This window comes from Nelumbo nucifera, chromosome 6, assembly GCF_055504915.1.
Source record: "Nelumbo nucifera cultivar China Antique chromosome 6, China Antique-T2T, whole genome shotgun sequence".
In the NCBI taxonomy this organism is placed as follows: Eukaryota; Viridiplantae; Streptophyta; class Magnoliopsida; order Proteales; family Nelumbonaceae; genus Nelumbo; species Nelumbo nucifera.
Window position 1 is genome coordinate 66033911 of NC_142654.1, and position 23513 is coordinate 66057423.

Consider the following 23513-nt stretch of genomic DNA (forward strand, 5'->3'; position numbering starts at 1 on the left):
ACAATTTTATAGATCGAACCAGTTTGGAAAGAGTATAATAAATACAAATCTGGTGATTTCAAAAACATATATTGTCCTTCTAAACTATAAAATTTGTTTTTTGTTTTAAAAACTATTATTTTAATGATTTCAAAAACATATATTGTTTTTTAAAACAAAATCACATGTGAAAACGAAAACAGTGATCAAGATCATTATTTTGTTTTTTCTGCTGCTATGCCAATTTCAAAAACAAGTGAAAATAAAACCATTCATGTTGTGAAACACCCTTTGTGCCTTTGAACCAATTTGATATATATATATATATATATATATATATATATATATATATATATATATATATATATATATATATATACAAACACTGCATACAATTCTGCAAATATGACCAACTTGGGCGGTCTCAGGTTGAGAATTTGTCAAAATTTCAATGGCCCCGCGCATCCAATGCTCTGTAACTTCATACTCAACTTGCAAATTGCAATCCCCCTAGTTTATTAAGCTTACGCCATAACCTGCATGCCTCCCTGCTATGAAGGGTTCATCCATTTTGATGATGTAAAAAGAATCCACAAGTAGATGTGTCAATTGGACTGGATTTGCTTCAATCCGATCTGGTCTAATATGAATTCATTACAGACGGATCAGGTCTAATTCAAACGGTTGAATATTCTAGACCATTTTGGATCAGTCCAATTCAATGTTCGGATCATCCAATTTATTCAAATTGGCTTCAACCCAAACCTGGTCCATTGACACTTGTATTCTTATCTTATATCAATGGATGGGATATTGGTTCAATCCGACCCAATCCTATATAAATCTATTACAGATGGACCATGTCCAATCCAATCCAATAAATACTTTGGCCTATGAAATCTAGACTGGTCCATACCAATTCAATATGTCTTATTGGTCCGTCCAATCTGTCCAAATTGATTTTGATTTGGATGAAAGTCAATCCAAAACCGGTTCATTGACACTCCTATCCATGAGAAGCCTTAGGGCCCGTTTGGCACATATTTTTGGGAAGATCTTCATACGTCTTTTGCATGAAGATCTGAACAGCCCGAAGTACGTTTGGCAGATGTGTGTCTTTTCACGTGAAATTAAAATGCGAAAAACTTTTTTTGGAGCTTCCCGAAATCAGCCCAAAATGAGTTTTTTTTATATCTTTTCACTGTTCTGTCTTTTAACGACTAGATCTTCTATATGTCAAACAGAAATAGACCGAAAATCAATCTTTCCAACTTGTAAACACATGCAGAAAAACATGCCAAACAAACCCTTAGAATTATCTACTTGAAGAGACGCAATATATTGAGTGAGTCCATTCAGCGCAAAGATAGCCCTTGTTCTTATTGGACTACAAGGATAACCCACTAACTTGATTGCGGATCTCATTTAGGGGTGTGTGGATTCCCAAAATTTGAGATTCAACCTAATCCAATGAAATTCGGATGTGACGTGATTCAAATCCATAAGTATCCAAATCAGTTATATATATATATATATATATATTCTTCACCCCTCTTTTTCCTTTTGATTGAAGATATTATTCAGATTTCTAACGCCTTTCTAAGTGCTAGAGTTCTGGTTTCTAACAGTATGTAGAATGCAAACGTGGCGACACATCTTTTGGCTCATTAGGTGCAGCCTTTTTCTACTAAGAATGGCAACGGACGAGGTGGGGCCAGTTTTTGTACATCCTGTCCCTGACCAAACACATGTACCCTGCCCGTACCTGATGATTTCTGCAAGGAATGGGGATTTTCAAATTTATTTTTATTTTCAATTCTATTTATATTATTTCTTTTCAATTTCATTGTTTTTTTAATTTAATTTTATTATTTTGTATATGAACAATTGTATACATTAAAATTGATGAGGAGTAAAACTTTAAGATTCTTTTTTTTTCAATTTATTGCCTATCTTTATTATTTTTATTTCAAATTTACATTCTTTTTCCTTTAAATTTTCATTCATAAAAAAAATCGTGCTGGCCCCCATGGGCTGCGGGTCCGGGCCTATGCTTGGCGTCCTCCCTGCTCTAGCGTGTCATACCAACACAGCACGAGCATTCACGCGGCATGACAAAAGTGGGTCGTGCCAACCCGGCACGGCCCACATCACACCCATAAACTTGCATTGGGGAGGTAACTCACTTAGTTTTATAAATGGAGTGTTTCGCACACACCAGACATCAATAAGTTCAATCATAATTTTCTTTGTTTTTTAATGAAAAAAAAAAACAGTACAATCAAAATGAATGAAATCAAATCACACAAGATCAATTAGGCTGTGTTTGGTTGCAGTACAAATTTATTTGTATTAGTACAAATGCATGAGAGTGCAAATGTAAAAAATGCAAATTCTTGTTTAATTTTGTTTTGGATTTTACTTTATTCTACTTCATGTCTTAATCTATCTCATTTATACTCTAATCAGATAATATAATTTAAAATTTAAAACAAAAATAGGTCAAAATTTACACTCAAATCATTTACACTGCCATGGCTTTACATCAGTGCAAATTTATTTACATTGCAGCCAAACACAGCCTTAATGTTTCAAACCAAGGTTCAAATGCTGTTTGGGACTAGAATAGCTTTCTATTGCATACTTATTTGAAAAAAAAAATGAATATAACACTACAGTATTGCTGATGCTATAAGTTACAATTGACTGAAATGGACAATAATTGTACGGGTTAGGGGCCTACTAGAAATAATGGATTTCATTTGCCAAAGCTTTTCAACTTAGGATCCACATGTAGATGGTGGACCAAACTGTAAGGGCGAGTGCTGCAATCAAGTAGGTCCACAGGTAAATGATGGAACATTCTTCTTGGCCCACATCAAACAGCTGTGCCATGGTACCTACATGTTAACAGTCGTTACCCTTAATTAATAAATATGAGCTTAGTTTACAATGGATTTAATATTGGGCTATTTAGTTAAACATCCCCTAAATTTCATGGATTTACTAAAGCTTATCCTATAATTTGTATTTTATTAAAATACTCCCTGTAATTATAATGTTAAATGATAGTGAAAAATGACAATGCCCATTTGAATAAATTTAATCTATTTAGTTTTTAATTTTATTTGATCACTTTTATATTCTATACAAACAAGCATTAGGGATACTTCTGAAAACAATTATGGAGTCTTTAAACATTTTCCTAGTTACCGTTTTTGAATGATTAGGGCTGTACTAGGATCAACTCAGTTCAATTGGATTTAATTTTGTCAACCAAACGAAAATAATCGGGTTGAGTTTTAAGGCCAACCGAAACCAACCAACAAACATCCATTTTGCTTCACATTGGATTTAATTAAAAGGAACCCAAAATCTAGGCTTTTCACATAAAAATGTCGATCTTAAATAAGTGGGCACATCTATTTATGCTCGGTTGCAGTGTCAATCTATTTGTAGTGTTAGTCTTCATTAATTATGTTGTCTCTTCATTCTCATATTGTTACTGTTTAGTGTCACTCATTTTTTACTTTTTATCAAGGGAAAATTTCTTAACAGTAGCCTTAACTTTGGGGGTTGTGTCAAAATAGATCACCAAATTTCAAAACGTGTCTATGCACTATCTTGAACTTTCAAATTCTATTTAATAGGTCTCTAGTTAGTTGACTGTTAGTCAATACTATTATGTGACATTAGGTATGCATTAAATAATTTAAAAATTATAAATTTATCTTTTATGATATTTTTCTAACCATTTTACCTATTTTGTCAGAATGTTAAAAGAAAGAAAGAGGAAGAAGGGTTATAAAATCAGGCAGGTGATCATCTGATTACAGTTGATCGTTGAACACGGGGAAGCTTGAATATGGGAGTAGTAGCTTCAATAGTTGATCAGTGTCCGATTTCATAATCCTTTTCCCCCTTTCCTTCTTCTAACACTCAGACAAAATGGGTAAAATTGTCATAAAAATATCACGTGATGGTATTGACTACCAGTCAACTAACGATAGGGACTTCTTAAACACAATTTAAAAGTTAAGTACTGCAGAGACACGCTTTAAGGTTAGGGGACCGACTTGACACAACCCTCAAAGTTTAAGGTACTATTCAAGAAATTTCCCTTTTATCAAATTGAATAGAGAGATACATGGCTGAAAAGACAAATAGGGAGAATAACAGTTGCCCAAGTGTCAAAAAAAGAAAAGAAAGAAAAGAAAAAGATAAAAGAAGACACAAATCAGCAGCGAAACACATATATGAAAGGGCATATCTATCTATCTACTCCATGGTTTTGAAAACTGGACCAAATCAGATGGTCAGACTGGTTGACTTGGGAACCAGTCAGGCAACTGGTTTTGTTTCACCCAAAAACTGTTAATGAGACAAAAACCAAAATTCAAAGTATCGACATAGGCCGATACGCCGATAGGGCGTACCGGTGCTTTTTTTATGTTTTATTTATTTTTTTTTTCAAAATCGATTCAAAGGGGTTGGTTTAAGTTCCGACTACCCTTTGAACCATGGTCTGACTCGATACAACCCCTGTAGGGGCGTATCAGGAAGCCAGCGGTACGATATGTATCGACTGATACGGGCCAATATTGGCCGATACATGTCGATACTTTGAACCTTACCAAAAACCATTGATTTGGTCAACAACCTGCTGACTTGGGCAGTCAAACTGTCGACCTAGACAATGGTTTTGGTCGTTTTTTTATTTTAATTATTTATTTTTTAAATCAGAATGAACCATCCATTTGAATCGGACAATCAGACCATTTGACCCAGTTACAAAAAGTAAAACCGCAACCAAATCGAATAATCAATTTTTGCCAACTTCCAAACCAAGAACGACCAAATCATTTTAAAAACCAACCATATCGGGTTACTAGTTTGATCCATATGATTAATTTACAATTTCTTATCAACATTACAAATGATAAAACAAATACTTCTTAGTAAAAGATCGGTAGGAGTGTTTTAGTAAATGATTAATGACCCTTTAATATGCACCAATCCATTCCTAACTAAAATAATAATAGAAACTTAGAAAGTTGGGACTTGACTCTTGAGATAGAAGACAACATACCGATACTCATGGCAGGAGGCAGAGTAAATTGTACCATTAGCGCGTATCGGAATAATGGGTCCGACGGGAGTAACCCAAATTTGCCAGCTGCTATAACTACGCCGATCCCGATGGCAGGGAGAATCATATACCGCACAAAAACGACAGCAATGATCACCAAGGGCTTTAATCTTGCCGAGCGCAAACCTGCTTAGGGTTTGGATTATTCAGTAAAAAAATGTTGAAATTTCAGTACTCAACATATGTTGAGAATTACAGATTTCTTTATTTCTTTACCTTTGGTAAGGTTACCCCCGATGATAAGGATACTGGAGGGTAGTGTCCCAGCCCTACACATAGTGACCAGTTTGAGTGAGAAATTAAATGAAAGATAAATAATTGCTCGGCAAGTAGGGAAAAATGTTTTAGAAACTGACCGAATCATTTTTGTCTTCTAGTCATGGGTCACTGGTATGTATGTAAATATATTTTATTAATAAATAATATATTATTATATTTGTTATTTTATATTTTTTAAATTAAATTTTTTTATTTATAAAAAAATATAATTTGAAGCTAAAAATGGGTTTTTTCATGATTATAGAATTCCTTTGGGACATATAGATCTCAAAAAGCTATCAAAACAAAAAAATCACCCCAATTAGACATATGAATACAAAGTTATGGTGTGCATGCATATTTAATGTACAACCCATGACCCAAACACCTAGTCATTGGGTTGACTTGAATGAGTCAACAGTTTGATGGCCTAGGTCATATGGTTTTTGACATGATCAACAGTTTTTAAACAATTTCTAGGCTTTAATAGAATCGGATCCAAAATTACAATCAATGACAATTTGAATGGTTCAACCAGCTGGGTTAATGGTGAATTGAAAATGCTGGTAGGAAGATAAGCTCTTCAGTTCCGCTACAACTCAAGATGGCAATTTCACAAGAATTTTTGGGTATCCAACCCATCTCGACCCTAATATGACTCGTTTATCAAAACCCCATAGGGTTTGGGATTATAAACCCATCTAATATATATAAAATTTGTGTGTGTGTGATATGATATAATATATAGTATAAAATAATTTATAATATTTAATATATTAAGAGAATTTTTTAAGTCAAGCTCCAATCCTTCAACCTTTATGTTTATTTGTTTACCCACTTACCCTTAAGGTTTACAATTAAGAACAAGAGCCCAAGACCTATTGGCGGGTAATTTTTAGGTTTTTTTTTTGGATTTTGGTTCTTTGAAATCAAAAACTCATTTGTTTACCCATTTTCTTATGTCACTTAGTTTTATTTATTTTTTGACTTATACTATCTTGTTTTGCTCTTTTACATGGAAGAGTTCTATGTAATGTTGGTTTTTGTTGAATGTTGCTGGTTGATAATGAAATTTGAAAAACATCTTTTATATACTTTAATATTGAACCAAGGATTAAAGTATCTATACCCAATATCATATCGAACAACTTGGATAATATCAAACAATACATTAATTAAGAGTCCAAGACACAAAACATATGAACCTATTATGTTTATCCTAATTATTATATCAGTTATTTTTTATTTTATTATTTTTACCTTTTAACATTAACAAAAAGGGTTAACCAAATATTGAATTCTCAAATATAAATTAAATTGTCACTAAAAAATTTATAAAAATATATAATTTTTACTCAAAAAATCAAATCTATTAAATTTTTTAAGATATATATCATATGCAAATTCATAATTTTTAATTACTAAAATAATTTTTTCATTATTAAAATTTGAACTTCTATTAATTTTTTGAAACTAAAAACCATTTTTCATATAAATGTAAATTAATGGATTTGATAGATTCAATTTGATACTATATTCTAGAATATTTTGTAAACAATTTTTTTTTATCTTTTGTAAATGATAAATATAATGTTATTTAATATAAATTAAAAATATTAGTTAAGATAATTGTTCTATTATTAATATTTTATTTGAATAAATTCTTGTGATTAAAATCATCTATTGATGTAAATTTGAATTTGATAGATTATTTATTCTATTTATTTATAAAATAATAATTTTAAATATTCTTTTTCTTAATTTTTAGTTGGAATTGCTAATCATAAAAATATATTGTTTGTTAGGATAAATACAAAAGTTAATACCAATTATTTTATTTCATTAAATACCACAAAAGTCAAAAGGTAAGATGGCTTAATGGCTTAAAGACTTAAAGTAGTGTTAAGTTTTGTCCCTATCATTAACTGATCCGGGTTCAAATCATGCTTTTGGAGTTGATAAGCTTTTTTTATAGTAGAAATCGTTAATTAACTTTTGAAATCGGTTGAGATGGGTTTAACGGGCATGGGACGGAGTGGGTTGGAATAACTAAGAGGAAAAATTAGAGAGGATTTAGAGTCAAGAATACATGACGAGTTCGGAAATGAATAAGGCAATTTGCACGGATACCTTACCCGTTGCCATTCCTAAACTCAACTGGTGAAGTGGTGATTCTTCCTAATGTAGAACTGGAACATCTGAGTGCTTGAATGAAGAGGTTGTTTATATATTTATTAATTGATGGGTCTTAAGCATAACAATATAATTAATGCATACCCTAGTAGAGTGATAGAGTCTTGGATTACTCTCAGAGGAGCATCGTCGCCGATGATAAGATTCTTCAACCAAGGCGTTGCTCCGAAGATAAATCCCACGATCTGGTAGGAAATGCAAAAGTGCAAGGATTTTTCTTGTCTTAAATAAATAATGACAAAATTAAATAACTGCTCAAACACATATATTAGAATCCAGAAGAAATGAGACCCGCTTGAGTGCTCACAAGACCATGTTCATACTGTTTGAACAGCCTTTTACAACTAGCCATGCATTGGAAATACCTCTGTACTTGTATGTTTTTTTATGGAGAAATATTCCCAAGGATGCAAGGGACTGTGCAAATCTGTGAGCACGGTCTTGTGAGCACTAAAACCGATTTCAAAGTAAATTGCTTACTGCGGCAATGGTCGGAGGTGCCATTAACTCTTCTAGAAGCTGATGAATAACTCCTTTTAGTTTTTCCCAGAATGTCCTCTTCTCTTCTGCTCTCTCACTTGATAACTGTTGTACAATGTAGAATGTCATTATTTTAGAATTGAGAGCAAACCATTCGCACCCCTATAAATGTAAATGCATGGGAGTGCAAATCCGCGGACTGTAAATTCTGATTTACTTTTGTTTCACATTTAACTTTGTTTAATTTGTTTGTAAGGTGTAAATTAGGAAATAAAATTATGTAATTCCTGACTTATATGAAAAATAATGGAGGTAGGAGAGGGTTATTTGTTTTGGGAGTGGATTCTGGATCTCCTATGTGGGCAGGAGACCCGAACTCTTTGGAGTGAGGTAGGAAGGGAGACAATGTTGTCTCCTTTTTATATGATAGAGAATTGAGGTAGGCTAATCCATAACCCCCCAAGTCCCAACCACCGGTGGCAGCAGGACTTGATAATAGATCTCCGCTACCAACAACAGGGAGCGGATTAGCTGGAGACAAGATTATACACACCAGGCAGGCTGGACTACCTATCACAGTTGAACATGCCGGTGCCCACTGTGGGCCTCATCTGTACTGAACACTGGCATGTTCAACCATGATAGGTAGGCTAGCCCGGTGTAGACAAAAAGGTACAAATTTTACATCAAATAGGAATACAAATCATGTTAACAATCAAATGAATGCAAAATTTATAATCTGTTGATTTATGCACTCGAAAACAAAAGGATCACTTACAACTTGATTTCCTGTATACTCATCAGCGACCTTGGCTTTTTCTAGGTCATCTGTTTTGAGAAGGTGAGCTTCACCGGTGGCATCTGGATCTGTGTTTGGTAGCTTTAGAATTGATTCAGCTGCCTGAAGTGCTCTGTACCTTATTCCCGAAGTTTTTATAAGATAGTAGGTGTAAGACCAGATAAAGAAACCTCCAAGCTGTATGACATTTAAAGTAGAAGGATGGAGTGTTAGTCTAAAAGAAAAACTCAATCAACTTTAAACTATGCATGGCGTGCAATCATTTGATGAAACCAGCTAGGTTGATTGAATTACAGAATCCCGTTGTATCTCTACCAGCAAAGATATACAAATGGAAGATGATCACAGATAGAACAGAGAATATTGCAGAAATAATGAGACGTGGGTTACTTTACCGCCATGGAGAAAGATGCATAGGAGAGCCCAGCGGAGCTGCAGAATTTATTATCAGCAAATGGGCTGCCATCCTCGTCACATATTGCAGGGACGACTATCAACATAAGGTTTCCCAAGTTTCCTGGTTTAATTATTAATGGAGAAAAAGAAGAATGCTGCTGAGTGAGATACTAGATCAGAGCTAGCCCAAAACAATTCTGCTGATGGGTACACATATAAAAACAGAATGCTGAAACAAATTGGAACAACTATAATACCTGCTGAACATGCAGCAATGATAAGGCCTTCCAGATGTGGCTCGGGTTTCAGTATTTTTACAACAATCCATCCAAGAATTCCTCCAATTAAGAAGATTAGGCCGATGTTAACCGGCATAAACCACCTAATTAATTAAATAGAAGATCAACAAATCACCCCCACAACACACAAAAGTAAATATATATATAAAAATAAAGCACAAGTAACTTCTTACCATGAAATAATGTCTTCAAGCGTGACAGTCTTAGCTAGAGATGCAAACACGAGAGATGGAGCGAACACAACGAACACAATCTGCATTAATTGGAGCAAAAGTTACCAGCAGGCTAGAGAATATGAAGAAATTAATTTCAATATTGTCATCTCATCTCATCAGTAATAGCTAATAATAGGGTATGTCTTGATGGTACCTTGTTCAGGTATCGGCGAGCATCTGCATTGAGTAGTAGACTGCAGTAGTCGGTTGCCATGAAAGCCCCCAGAACACCAATGAGGAGGACCTCTAATACTGGCATTGAAGCCACTTGGAAAAGTGTCCAGAAACCCATCTTTTCTAATTTATTGGTTGTTGATCTTGTGGGTTTGGGCTTGCCTCTTTCCTGGCTTTGGGCTTTTTCTCAGTTGGACCTTACTAGAAAATTCTGCACCCATATATAGCCACAGCGAACCAAATTAAATTGCAGTCACAGACATTAAAAATTTAGATTGCAGTCACAGACATTAAAAATTTAGATTGCAGTCAGTGTTGCAATGGATGACGTGAGTCTGACACTGACACTCCAAAGAGTCCTGAGATTATGTACAAAAGTGTAATTACAAGATAATTGTCATTTTTCATATCAACTAGTATAAACTATAAACACAACACAACCTTTTAGACCTTTTGTGCAGATATATAATGTTTTCATAATAGGAAAAGATATATATTTTTGGAAAAGACTTTGACCAGTCAAACCCCTAGTGTACTGAACATACGTTGAGTAAATATATTGGATTGAGATCTGGATTTCATCCTGCACCAATCCCACAGATGTACATCGATGATTTCATTGATGGAAAGATGTTTTCAATAAGCTGCTTGATTTGGTGTGTGAGAAAGTTGTAATACATCTGTTTAAATTTAAAGGTATTTTCTTGGTCTAAACATCCAAACAAGGTTAATTGCAAGAAAATTAATGGGATGATCATCATCATACAAGCCTTGTGCTAACTATGTGGGGTCCTTTACATGTATTCATCATCATCAACATCGTCTCCTTGATTTTTGAAAATCAGCATTGAAATGAGGGAGAAGTGATGGGATGAGAGGTGCCAGCCGGCCCCCAATTCCCATCTGGCTGTTTCCCTTAATTAGATTCTGCCATTCTGGATCCACGATAAATTGTGACAAGGTTCCTTTGGCTGTTTCGGTTAGTTGGAGACTTGGAGTCCGGATTTCTAGTGGAGCAGCATTGGGATTGGAATTAGGATGGGAGTAAAAAGATAAAAAAAATCGGAAAACTACGAACAGCCTGGCTCTGGCTGTTAAATGCGAATATACAAAGTTTTCTCGGATGAAATGTCGAAGATGGAGCGATACGACAATACGACTACGAGAGAATCTACAAGGTCCCAGAAAAAAATTGATTCATGTCTAAAGAACTATTAATGATGATGGGAAATATGCGAATATACTTGCCATCTTAGCTCAGCAGATAGAGAGCATGCTTTTAACCATGTGGTTGTGGGTTCGATTCCCACGACGGCGTTCGTACTTTATTTTTTTGTTAAAGTCATACACTTCATTGATTCGTATGAGTAACTTTTGAGACCAACTGGTAATACTTGTTTAATACTATTTTTTCTAAAAAGTGATGTGTTCGGCTCATGGTTGAGCTGGTTTCTAAAGCCACGTGGCCGCCCAGTCAGCTCCGTGGCATATGGTGGCTCTGCAGTGAGGGCCGTGCTACGCTATTTCCATAACCTTTTTTTACCTTATCCTCTCAACCATGTCAGCTTCATGTCATGTGGATAAACACGCCTAAAAGTAGGAGAGAGATGATGACAACTCCACTAGGGATTAGAATTCTATCCCTAAGACCTTGGTGGTGAACCTCATCCCGACAGTCTTGGAAGCCTAATTCAATCAAGACACGGACCTTCAACTATAAAAATGTATCACCCGCTCAAGATAAGAGATTCCAATTTCTAGTACCCATATTACTCTCTTACTCGGACCAGCACACTCATTGCTCGGTCCAACCATCTATCACCTTCTACTGACTTGAGTGTCGGAGTGCTTACTTGGGGACAATTCCTCGGGCCTCTAACTTCCTTTCTTGATCACAGGTTTTGAAACACGGCTCCGTCCTTCCACCTCAGCTCCGCCTTGTTGGCAAGGACTATCTAACTGCAACCTTGGTTCGTGCACCACCTCGAATCGAGCAACATCATGATGCTTATTTTTTTGTTTGGAATCAGTGCTACCATATAGGCATTTTTTAAAAAAACTACTAGTTTTGTTTGATACTAATACTGGCAGCAACGTTCAATATTGATCTATATTACCCAATGCCTAAGATAATACCACATCATTATACTATTGACAATAATACATAAACATTGAATTTGGTATTGCTCTAGACCACATTTTTTTGATTTCCAAGGCGTGGTCTAAAACAATATCTTTTATTTTGAAAAACAATACCAACCAAAATGGCATTGTTTGAAGCACCGCTTTCTCTGATGGGCACCTATGTGGCACCATTTTCTTAGAAAACAGCATGAATGCCAAACATTGCCTAAAATTTATGAACTGAAACCGAACCAAATCAACCGGTTGATGAATTTAGGTTTTTGACTAATTCGATTTTTCAATTTTTATGTTTATAATATATATTATAAAAAATATATAAATATATAAAATATATTATATTGTAAATGATAAATAATATATTATATATTATTTTTTAGGTTAATTGAAAATTGAACCAATCTTTAGTTTTCCAAAAATATTAAAGTGATCAATTCGGTTAACTGGATTTTTTTTATTCTATTTTCTCAATTTAACCAAAACAATGGAAAAAAACAAAATAATGAGAGAAAGAAAGGAAAATTAGAAACGTGACCACTCAGCAGTCAGCAGTCACGATTTGCAACCATCACACCATGCATAAGTGGCATCCATCTAATCACGAACAAAAAACACTTCTTTTTAAGTATACAGATAACGTGGCTTTATCTCCATCAGTCACCAAATTGGAGGACACCGACAATGTTACCTGCTAACTTTATATGATGGATCATTTTCCACTTTTGTAATAATAAACGAATTTTCTCATTCTTTTTTCTCAAGAAAAAAGAATTTCATCTGTTTGTACAATTGGAAATAGGATCTGAAAATGACTATAAAATCAGAGAAAGAGAGGAGAGACATTCAATGAATAATAACTTTATATGGAGATGTTCCTATATCTGCGGTTAAGATGTGCTGTGAGGTTTCTATGAGTAATGGAGGAACTCTCATAAAATAGATTTTTAAAAATAAAATGAGAAATATATAAGATAGGGTCTATCGATCCTTGAAGGCCCGATAAAATCAGAAATTTATTAATAGATTTTCCTAACGCCTGAGTTCGAGCATGGTCTGACCATTGGGCTTACAACTTGGGCCCGAGCCCAACCCTCATAAAAAACCCAAAGCCCGGGCCTGGGCCCGAGCCCGAAATTTAGCCCATGTTGCTACTACATAGAGAGAGAGAGTGAGAGAGAAATTATAAAAAAAATAAAAAAATGTATATATTAAATTATAAATATATATATTTCAATAAATATTATACTATTAATATATTTTATATAATATATAAAATATATATTATGTATTTTATAAAATATATAATGTCGAATTGGGCCAGGCCAGGCTCGGGCCGGGCTTTTTTGACAAATCCCGAGCCCGATCCGTAACACAGTCGGGCTTACTGTGTTAGGCCCAAAGTCAGGCCCGTGGGCCTAATTACATGACCAAGCCCGACCGGAGTGCAGGCCGAGCCGAGCCATCTGGCTACCCAGCCCATGAACAGGTCTAGCCATAACAGAAATATGTTAGACCTGTTCATGAGCGGGGCTAGGCCGGGCTTGGGCCGGGCTTTTACTCTCCATTAACAGAAATATGTTAGGCCCGAGCCCGAGCCCGGCCCGACCAACGAGCCTACAACTTGGGCCCGAGCCCGACCCTAATAAAAAGCCCGAAGCTCGAGCCTAAAGCTCGACCTAATAAAAAAATTAAAATTTTCCCTATTCAATAATCAATATAAATCAGAATTTATTTACATTAAAAATATATATAAATTCAAAATTTATATATATTAAAAATATAATATAAAGAAGGGAAAGAGGATGTGGAGAAGAAGAATTCGATTGGAAAAAGAAGGGAAGGAGGTGAAAAAAAGAGGGGTATTCAACTAGGGTTTTTAGGTTTAGTTATAGGTCGGGCCGGGTTGGACTCGGGCCGAGCTATTTTGGCAAATCCCGAGCCCGGCCCGAATTTATTATGGGCCAGGCTTTTTTGGCCCGAGGTTAAGCCTGCGAGCCTATATACCTGTTCAAACCCGTCCGGGGGTCGAGCCGGGCCAGGCCGGCCAGTCCAGGGGTCAAGCCGGGCCAAGCCGGCCCATCGGGCCACCCGGCCCATGAACAGGTCTAGCTTTTTTTATGACTGTAGATTTCGAGCATTTGAGTCCGTGAGAAATGTGTAATTTTGAAATTCTCCCACCTCATAATTGGGTAAATTGCATATTAATACCTTACATTTGAGGTAATCTCACTTTAGATCCTAAACTTAAAAACGTGGCTCTCTCACTTTAGACGTCATTGTTAGCATTTTGTTGATTATTTGGCGCATATGATGTCATATGCGATTAGAAACTTCTAAAATCCCAGAATAATCCACCTCCTCTTGGAAGTCAGCCAAAAATTCCTTGACCGGACACCGAATAATCTTAAACGAACGGAGTGAGACCTCTCTTGATACGGGTGGAATGTGGAAGAGGACAAGTCATCGACAACCTACCAAGTATGAGGGTAGATTAGTAATTTTATTATCCATTATAATGTCCGTTCACAGAGTCGAACTAAAGTGGCAATTTTCGAAAGTTAAGGCCCTGTTTGGTTCGTGGGAATAGGGTCTGTAATCATAATCGAAATGGACAATTCTAATTCTAACTGTTTGATTGGATAGAATTGGAATCTCATTTTCATTCCCATGGCATTCCCTCATTTGAGAGAATGGCCATTTTCTGTCCCTCCATTGGGAATGAAATCCCATTCCTACTGATTTCAATTCCCATTTCCATTCCTCTAAGAACCAAACAAACTATGGGAATGAACCATTATGATACCAATTCCGGAGGATTTTAATGTAAGAACCAAACAAACTATGGGAATGAACTATTATGATACCAATTCCGGAGGATTTTAATTCCAATTCCAATTCCAACTGCAAGCCAAACAGACCCTAAATACTGTGGTGTTACATTTTAAAGTTAATTGAGAATTTGAGATGAATCTACAATTTACCCAACTTTTATTTATATGTACAATTAAGGATAATGGCAGAAGGAGAATCTATTACAAGAACATTGTATCCTAGGGTTTTGAAGAATAAAACAAAAAAATAAATATAAATCGATAAAATAGAGTTACAAATTAATGTATCGGATCGGATTTAGTGAAGGGTATATCCAATATATCCGATTAAATAAGCAATCTAATAGATCCAAATCCAATAAAAAAATCGTCAGATTTACAAGATTATGATTTGAATTTGAATTCGAATATCGATTTGATTTATATATTATAGAAAAAAACTTGGATATAATATAAACAATATATTATATTGTAAGAATATAATAATATACAATATTTGATAGCTATTGGATTGCATAAAGATATATTTAAATTCAATCCTCTAACTAAACAGATCAAAGGGTGGTACCCGGATCCGGATATTATCCGATCAAATTCGGATTCGATCGGACCTTATCCGTTTTCAGCCCTAAAATGGGGCAAAGAAAAGATTGTCCAGAAAATTTGGCTCTGCATGCTCCACAGGACCACAGCCTGTGGGTCAAACTTGAGGAGCCGGAAAAGGCCAAAAGTCATTGAAAAAGATACGACAGTAAACATTAATGAGGAAGTAGGAAAAGGAGTTAAGGAGGTATGGGTTTTCCGCATCTCTGAGTACTTCTTCCACTAATTAAAGAAAAAAAGGTAAATCTATCGTAGTCATCATCCCAATTAATCCCTATTCGAAAAAAATCTCCATTCTCCAATTCAAACACCACCTACCTGTATATATCTCATAACTCTCTAGAAATAATCACAATAAGAATTGCTGTAAAAATAATTCAATCTCAGTTTTTCCTTCTTTTATTAGTTTATTTGCTAAAAGGATGGATTCAGAAGGGATTAATAAGGGATTTGCTTGTTCAATTGAAGATCAGAAAAAAGAAGTTTCTTCGAGCTATACGGTTATATATGAAATGAAAAGAAAAGAAACAAACATTGATTATAAGAACAGAGTCGTCTGAAACATAGGCCATCGAAAAGGACAAAAAGCAAAGGAGAAGAAGAAAAAAACGATGATGGATTCCGAAACGTGGGATATTGAGTTGAGGCTCTGTTGGTTTCAGATGCATTTTCACCTGTTTCTTATCAATCTTTATCGGAAAAATTCTAACTACCGTCCCTCTTACGTTTGAAATAAACTGAAAACAAAGCATAAATAACTACCAATATTTTTACTCAGGATCAGAGAACAAGAACAAGCTAGAACGAAAAAGAGAGAAAAAAAAAGAAGATCCAAATTAACATAATCCAACAACGAAAAACCATTGAAAACCAGAGAAAGAAAGGAGAGACGATGACGAACCTGCAACGGAGGCGAGGTGACCTGAAAATCAGGTGAGCCAAGGGAAAGGAAGAGGAGGAAGAAACGACGGAAGCGATCGCGCGAAGAAGGAAGAAGGAAGCCATTGGAATCGCCTGCAGCTTCTTTTTTTAGTTAATAGAGCATAGAGTGTTTGTGTAGTTTTTGTTTCGTTGCCCGGCATCCCAGGGTCCTATATATATAGAGTTATAGATATACCACAGACTCCACAGTCGTCATCGTCTTCTTCGTACTAATCGTGTTTTGATTGCCAGCCAGAGAAAGTCAGAGACAGAAAGACAGAGAGAGAGACGCCAGAGACGCCAGAGACGCACATTGCACGTATGTAGGAAAGAAAGAATCCGGATTAGTTTGTAGGTTGCAATTGATGGATCTGTGTGTGCTCTTTGGGATGTACACATGTAAAAGCATGCTTGGTGACTGATTGATGAGAGGAAGAATAGGATATTACCCGTATAGCACGTGTCCTTATTTACCAAGAAAAAAGATATAGCATGTGTCCACTGCCACCTGTCAGTTACATCACATGCAATTCGCCCCATCACCCATAAACGGACTGGGCAAATCTCATGTAAATAATACAAGTTTACAAGGGTAATTTAGTAATCTTCGGGAGTTACAACCCCACAAGATGCAACGCAATTTTGTATCTAGATATTATTATTACGTACCATCTGCCATAATCCCATCCATCCACGTACGGAAACCGGATTCAGTCAGGATCAGGTCAGTTTCAACAACCTTTATGGCTTTGCATTTGAAATATCTCCTGTAATGTTCTCAACGCAACGCTGTAAAGGTTCTTCGAATGGTTCTTGCACTGACTGAAGCCGTACTCCCATGTACGTCGATAACTCAATGGAGGAAACCGGATTCAGGATCGGTTGCCCCACAACATATTCCTTCGCTAATTCACGGGTGGGGGTACTGGGTATGGGTGTTATATATGAAAGTATTTATAATTTGAATTGTTATAGATTTGTAATTAAAATTAGAATTTTAAGATAGAATGCAGTTTAAAAATCTTTATTTATTTTTAGGACAAATTGCTAAAACCCCTCATGTATTTTTTATAGTTGCGGTTCGGTATTATTTAATGTTAATATCACTGTCTTGCATCTACACCTCTTTTAGAAGGCACAACATTAAAGAAATAACCCCATTTCTTCTTACCATGATATCACTGTCCTCCCCTCCTCTCTACATTTTACCCCTTGCATAATAAGGTATAAGAGGATAAGATCTTCTCCGTGCGTAGTTTTGATACTATGTGGGTAAGAAACCTAGACTCACAACGAGTTTGAATCTGTGCCCCACAGAGCTCACTCCATAACCATATCTTAGTATGCATTGAAAATATATCTGAAATTGTCATTGGAAAATGATCTAAATACACGATCAAGATGTGTTGTGGGGCGCAGTTATTAATTTTGCAATAACCATAAAACATCTTTTGAACCACCACATTTTTTTGGATCATTAACCACATTTTTCTCTATATACTTGTAGTTGACAAATTTGAAGCCGAGGCTTGAGGGTAGATTAATAATTTTTGAGTTTTGAAGGTTGATGATCCTACTGCTAAGAGTGTAAAGATGTCAAGAGACCTTGAGAATAAGGACAAAGATTCTAATGGTCAAATAAGTCAAAGTCACAATAATATTGTGGTGCCCCGTTTATAGTTGGATGTTGCGTATAAATTGTAATGAAAAAGGCAGCTAAGAGAGATATCGGCCCATCACTATGTTGGAAGTAAATGCACCAAAAACGTGATGCCCACAATAAATGCTCCCACAGTAGTGTTTCGTGGGAATTACCCCATTAGTCTAAACTAGTGTGGAATGATGAAATTATACAGTGCCACATGTTAACATCGAGTGAATTGATTGAATATGCTTACATCAATAATTTATTATTTATTTATATTGATCAATTCAAAACATTTGATGTAAGAAAAGAAATGGTACTTACATACAAATCTAGCGTTTTTGAGCTACAATTCATTCCAATAGTTACATTGAGTGTTACCCTATGATATTTGGATTTAATTTTTATAATCAACAGGAGATGCAAGGAAAATATCAGCTTTATATGGTATAGATAATCTTAATGGTTAAGCCTTTCGTTAGGTAATAAGACCGACCATGCACCACCAGTTAGCATACGCCTCCCTATGTCGGCTGCTGTCTTCATCGCAAAATGTGAAACAATGGGTCGGGTTAAGTGGTAGGTATGCTTTGACGGTTTGACCCGATTCTACTAGCTAAAGGTTAATTTGCGTCAGCCTTAATCGGGTTTCAGGTTGAGGCTGATTTCTGTCAAATTTGATCTCTTAACATAGAAACGTTGAAAACGAGCAAATACAAGAACAATGGTACTGTGTTCAGGATTGGGACAGCACAGGTTTTGATAATCTCATACCAATGAGTCGGCTCAGGTTTGGGTTGTGCCTAACCCCATATCAAACCCGACCCATTAATATATCTAAATTCTAACCCATCTAACCCAATGCCCTCCTTAATTGAATCAGAGAAAAATGTCCAATATGAAACAACAGATCAAGTATTCCATTCTGTATTTATCATCCTAACCCTTAATTTAATTTGTTATTAGCTTCAGTTTGGAAGAGAGCAAAAAAAATATAAGTATGTATATGCAAATACAAAGATTTAGAAGTATTGTATGCAAGGGTTTGCATTCTTCCCAAATAATCCAATTCGATTATTTTAGATTTGGATGATTACATAATCGGCTCATATTCAGATTTTGCAATCTGTACTTGATTAGTAATCAGATCGGATTCAGAATTGATTCATTCTAATTTGATTAAAATCTGAATCTGATTATATAATGATATTTATTGATTTTAATATATAAATTTTATATAATTATATTTAAAATTATAAAAATATATATTTTATATATGGATTTGTATATAATAAATTCAATGTGTTATATTTATATTAATTTATAATATATAAAAATTGAAAAATAATTATTCTTTTGTATTTTAAAACTTAAAGAATAGTCAAATTAAATCCAAATCCATTAACATTTGAATTTGAATCTTAGTTTTTGAAATCCAATCAAATTTCAAATTGGATACAAATTTTCAGTAATCAAATCGAATTTGAATTTTGCTTAATTCAATCCGATTGCAATCCTATATAAAGCCTTATGTTTGATGTAATATGGCTTCATAGACTTGAATTGAGATTTGGATGATCTTTATTAAAACCGTGTAACTTTGAAAGAAGGAAAGAATGATTGAATAATTAAGACGAATGAATGCAGCAGAAAAGAAAATGAAAACTTTGGCGTATTTAATGCATAGTCAGTATCTCAAGTAGACTGAATCAATGTAGAACATAAGACACCACATGTCCTGGATGTATGTCCAATATATGTCAGTAACATGGATATGCTTCGTGGTTGGTCAGTGTTTGGGTCATATTAGCAAAAGGACAATCGTGTATGACTTGAACATTATTATATTAAAGGAACATGATTCATGAATTAGACTGATAAATGCCTATCATCAACTTCTGATAACGATATATGGTGAATGATGACCGATTCCTCATCGATCTATCCCCTTTCTTATTTATATGCATACTTTTTAATTGTTACTAGGCTCCGTTTGGAAGAAGTATTGTTTTGTATATATCTATACTGTATATATTTATCTTTTTTCAAGGCAAATAACCCAACACCAGACATATTTGTATTTGTACTCATTCCAAACTGAGCATAATAATTACTACTCGAGAAAACTTTGTTGTATGGAACCCAAATTTGCCGCCCTATCTATCAGCGTGACTGGGTGGGGGATTGGATGCAGAAAGCAGAGTTGGGATTGGCTCCTCACAGAATGCATCAATGCATTCTACATGCACATCCAACCGTGTATTGGGACACCTTGGCCCCACTCTGTGGAGAGCCCATGCGAATTTGAAAGCAGAAACCCAACATTTGATACAAGATGCATGGGTTTACTCAAAAATTTATTGTAAATTGCCAACAATAGCATTCCAGTTTTTTTTTTCTTTATTCATGTTCTTTTATTTTCCTAGGTAAATAGGATAATAATCGTTTTAACTATAAAAAATCATTAATAAAAGAGACAATTTTGCTTTATCAAGTGTTGGAAACTTTTTCCTAAGTGGGAAAGTTACTTACTCACTTGGAAGATGGGTATCACTTACCCGAATAAGTGAGTAAGTGATACCCAAGTAAAATAAATTTCCCCCTCTCAAAATCTAAAAGATGAATGAGCCCTTAGTGTAATAGCCTATGCATATGTACAAGTATTAACCATAGAAAGACTAAAGAGGAACATGAATGAATATACAACAAAATCACATTGTCCATGTTTAAGAGAATCTGAATTTTTAGTAGGGGTGGCAATTTGAAGGGTTTGGGTGGAACTTCAATCCAATCCATGTAAACCAGTAACCCATTAATGATCCATTTAGATAAAATTAAATGGGTTAGATTCAACCAAAACTTGCCTTAAACCAACTTGACCCAATCCAACCCATTTAATTAATTAAATGAGACAAACATATATTGCAGAAAAACATAACAATAATTATACAAAAAACACAGAAAATGAAGAAAAATAACAGAAATTGTACAAAACAAAAAACATAAATTACAAAATAAAAAAGTAGAAAAACACTGTAAATGTAGAAAATAATAGAATTACAGGAAAGGTTAACAGAAGTTCAGAAAAATATAAAAGGAATTATATAGAAACATAAAAATATAACAAAATTTACATAAAAAAGTTAGAAATGGCAGAAATTATAGGAAAGACAACAGAGAGTAAACCAAAAATTACAGAAAACGATGAAAGTACACATAAATTATATAGGAAACAAACATACACAAAAAGACAAAAAATAAAATAAACAGAAATTATAAACAAGACACAAAAATTGAAGAAAATTAATAGAAATTAAATTGTAGATATATCTCATTTGAATCCCATCCGTTTGCAGCTTGATTTATTTTGGCCAAAATTTTTTGGATTGTAATTTTTTTTTTGAACCCTAAATTTACTCCTAATGGAAGGGTGACTACCAAAATTTTGTTAATAGATCTCAAAATAAAAGTGGACATAAAGGTCAGATCTCTAAACAATTGAAAAAAGGATAAAGGTCAGATCTCTAAAAACCCCAAAAGAAAAATTATCCCACCCGAATATAAGGTAAACCCATCCCATCAGAACGAAGAAAAAGTTGAGTTTCCTGAGGTAACTGATCCACATTGTCAAAAATCTGATCCATCTGGGCTGTACACGCCAGATTTTCCAAATTATCAGCCGCCTTATTACCTTCTCTAAGAGAGTGTTTGGAATTTAAATCCATCCAGTTCAAAAATGTGTTCATCTTTTGCCACCTGTACCAAAGACTCCAGGAAAGCCCAACCTGGCGGGTTAACTTTGTCTGTTGGGGTCCAACAGCATAGGCTGTTAGACAATTTCTGGGCAGTTCACCTGTTCACATCCATACTTTGGTTTTTAGTAAAAATAAATTAATATATAATTACTAATTTATCCATTCTCATGATAAAGTGGCATTCCTAGAAATTCTTTCGTCAGCATAGGCTGTTGGCCCCCAACAGCATAATATCAAAAAGAACCTGAGAGTCCAAAACCCCATTATATTTCCGAATCCCCAAGGCTCAATTTGAAAAGAGTACAAATACAAATACATACAAAATAATATAAAATACAAGATTTTGTACTCCTTCCAAACTGAGCCCAAAGAAAAAGCTAACTGAACGCCCTCCAGAAGAGCCTTAGCTTCAGCCATTAAATTAGTTTCAACTCCATAAAAAGAAGAAAAAGGCTGCGAGCGTCCTATTTTCTCCCATATCTAATTACACACCAGCCCCTCCACTTCGCCTTGGGTTTCCTTTAGACGCCCCATCTGTATGAAGGTTATAGTAACCCATCTGCGGAGGCACACAAGAGAAATCAGCCGAACTTCCTGAGTTTTGGCGCCAAGTTCCTGAACCCCCAAAATCTCCAAAGATAACTTTTTTAATGAGAAGTGTCCATCTCCATCTCCTGAAGCCAATGAATAATTTTTCTAATAATAAGAGAAGAACAGTAATACTTATTTTCCATTTTCTGACGATTTCTCTCCTTCCAAATCTCCCAAGTTATGAAGCAAATAGCAGTAGAAACTAGGAAACTCCATTGATTGTGATCAAATTATTTGTTTTGTTTAAAAAGTTAGACAATAAATTTATATTTTAAAAACAAAATATTATAAAAATAAAATTGTTAATATATAGCTAAAATTTGTCCAAATTTTCAAAATCAAATATCATGAAGAATAAATGATCTGAAAAGGAATTCCTGAAGTTATAACCATGATCATGACGCACCAGCGGCCAACTCAGCTAGTATCGGGTAATAGTTATGAGCTGGTATTCATAAATCATCCAAAAAGTCAGGAATCGTGATTTTATAACTCAACCATTCATGTATTTTTAATAACAGAAAAACTAAAGATGGAGGGAGAGAAAGGAAAAAAGAAGGCAGGAGAAAGAAGAAAGATAAGAGAAACTTCGTAGACAGAGCATGATAAGAGAAACTGCGAAGGCACAACAAGATTGGGCAGTTTAATAACTGTTGATATCTAATTAAGGTTTTGTATCTAGTAGAGAGAGAGGTAAAATTGTAAAAAATGAAAGAAGTTATGTTGTGTCTATCTAATTTAAAAACATTATATAATTGATGGATAATTGATCACCTGTTGGATAACCAAGATCCAATCCACTCAATCCATGTAATGAAGTCTTAATGGGTCAATCCACCTACTAATGACTCGGGAAAGAGGCTGAAACAACTTTGCATGCATTGTTTCTTTGTGATAAAGCTATATGTATCTGTCTTGGATCAGGTTTGGGCATTAACCCAGAATTTGTAAGATCCTTTTCTTCTTTTGGGCACTGGTTCAAAAGTTTTGTGACTACTCTGAAGGATGAAAAGCTGGAAACCCTAACAAGCATATCCCTATCTCTTTGAGAAATTTGGAAAGATAGATACTTATTCTATTTTG

General features: G+C 34.8%; 1 protein-coding gene across 1 annotated transcript; it reads right to left on the reverse strand.

The window, feature by feature from the left end:
- Positions 1-2464: 2464 nt before the first annotated feature.
- On the reverse strand, positions 2465-16814 carry LOC104606828 (protein PIN-LIKES 7-like). Its single transcript, XM_010272218.3, has 11 exons — positions 16420-16814; positions 9923-10153; positions 9727-9806; positions 9512-9636; positions 9254-9375; positions 8838-9035; positions 8060-8164; positions 7664-7764; positions 5345-5397; positions 5069-5254; positions 2465-2879 (listed from the first exon to the last, which is right to left on the reverse strand). The coding sequence occupies exons 2-11, from the start codon at positions 10058-10060 to the stop codon at positions 2755-2757; spliced, it is 1233 nt and encodes a 410-aa protein (XP_010270520.1). The 5' UTR covers positions 10061-10153; positions 16420-16814; the 3' UTR covers positions 2465-2754.
- Between the last annotated feature and the right edge of the window lie 6699 nt (positions 16815-23513).

Coding starts and splice junctions, on each gene's coding strand:
- LOC104606828 (XM_010272218.3), bottom strand. CDS start 10,060: ATGGGTTTCTGGACACTTTTCCAAGTGGCTTCAATGCCAGTATTAGAG. Junction 9,637..9,726: donor CTTGAAGACATTATTTCATG/GTAAGAAGTTAC, acceptor TTAATTAATTAG/GTGGTTTATGCCGGTTAACA. Junction 5,398..7,663: donor GACTCTATCACTCTACTAGG/GTATGCATTAAT, acceptor CACTATGTGTAG/GGCTGGGACACTACCCTCCA.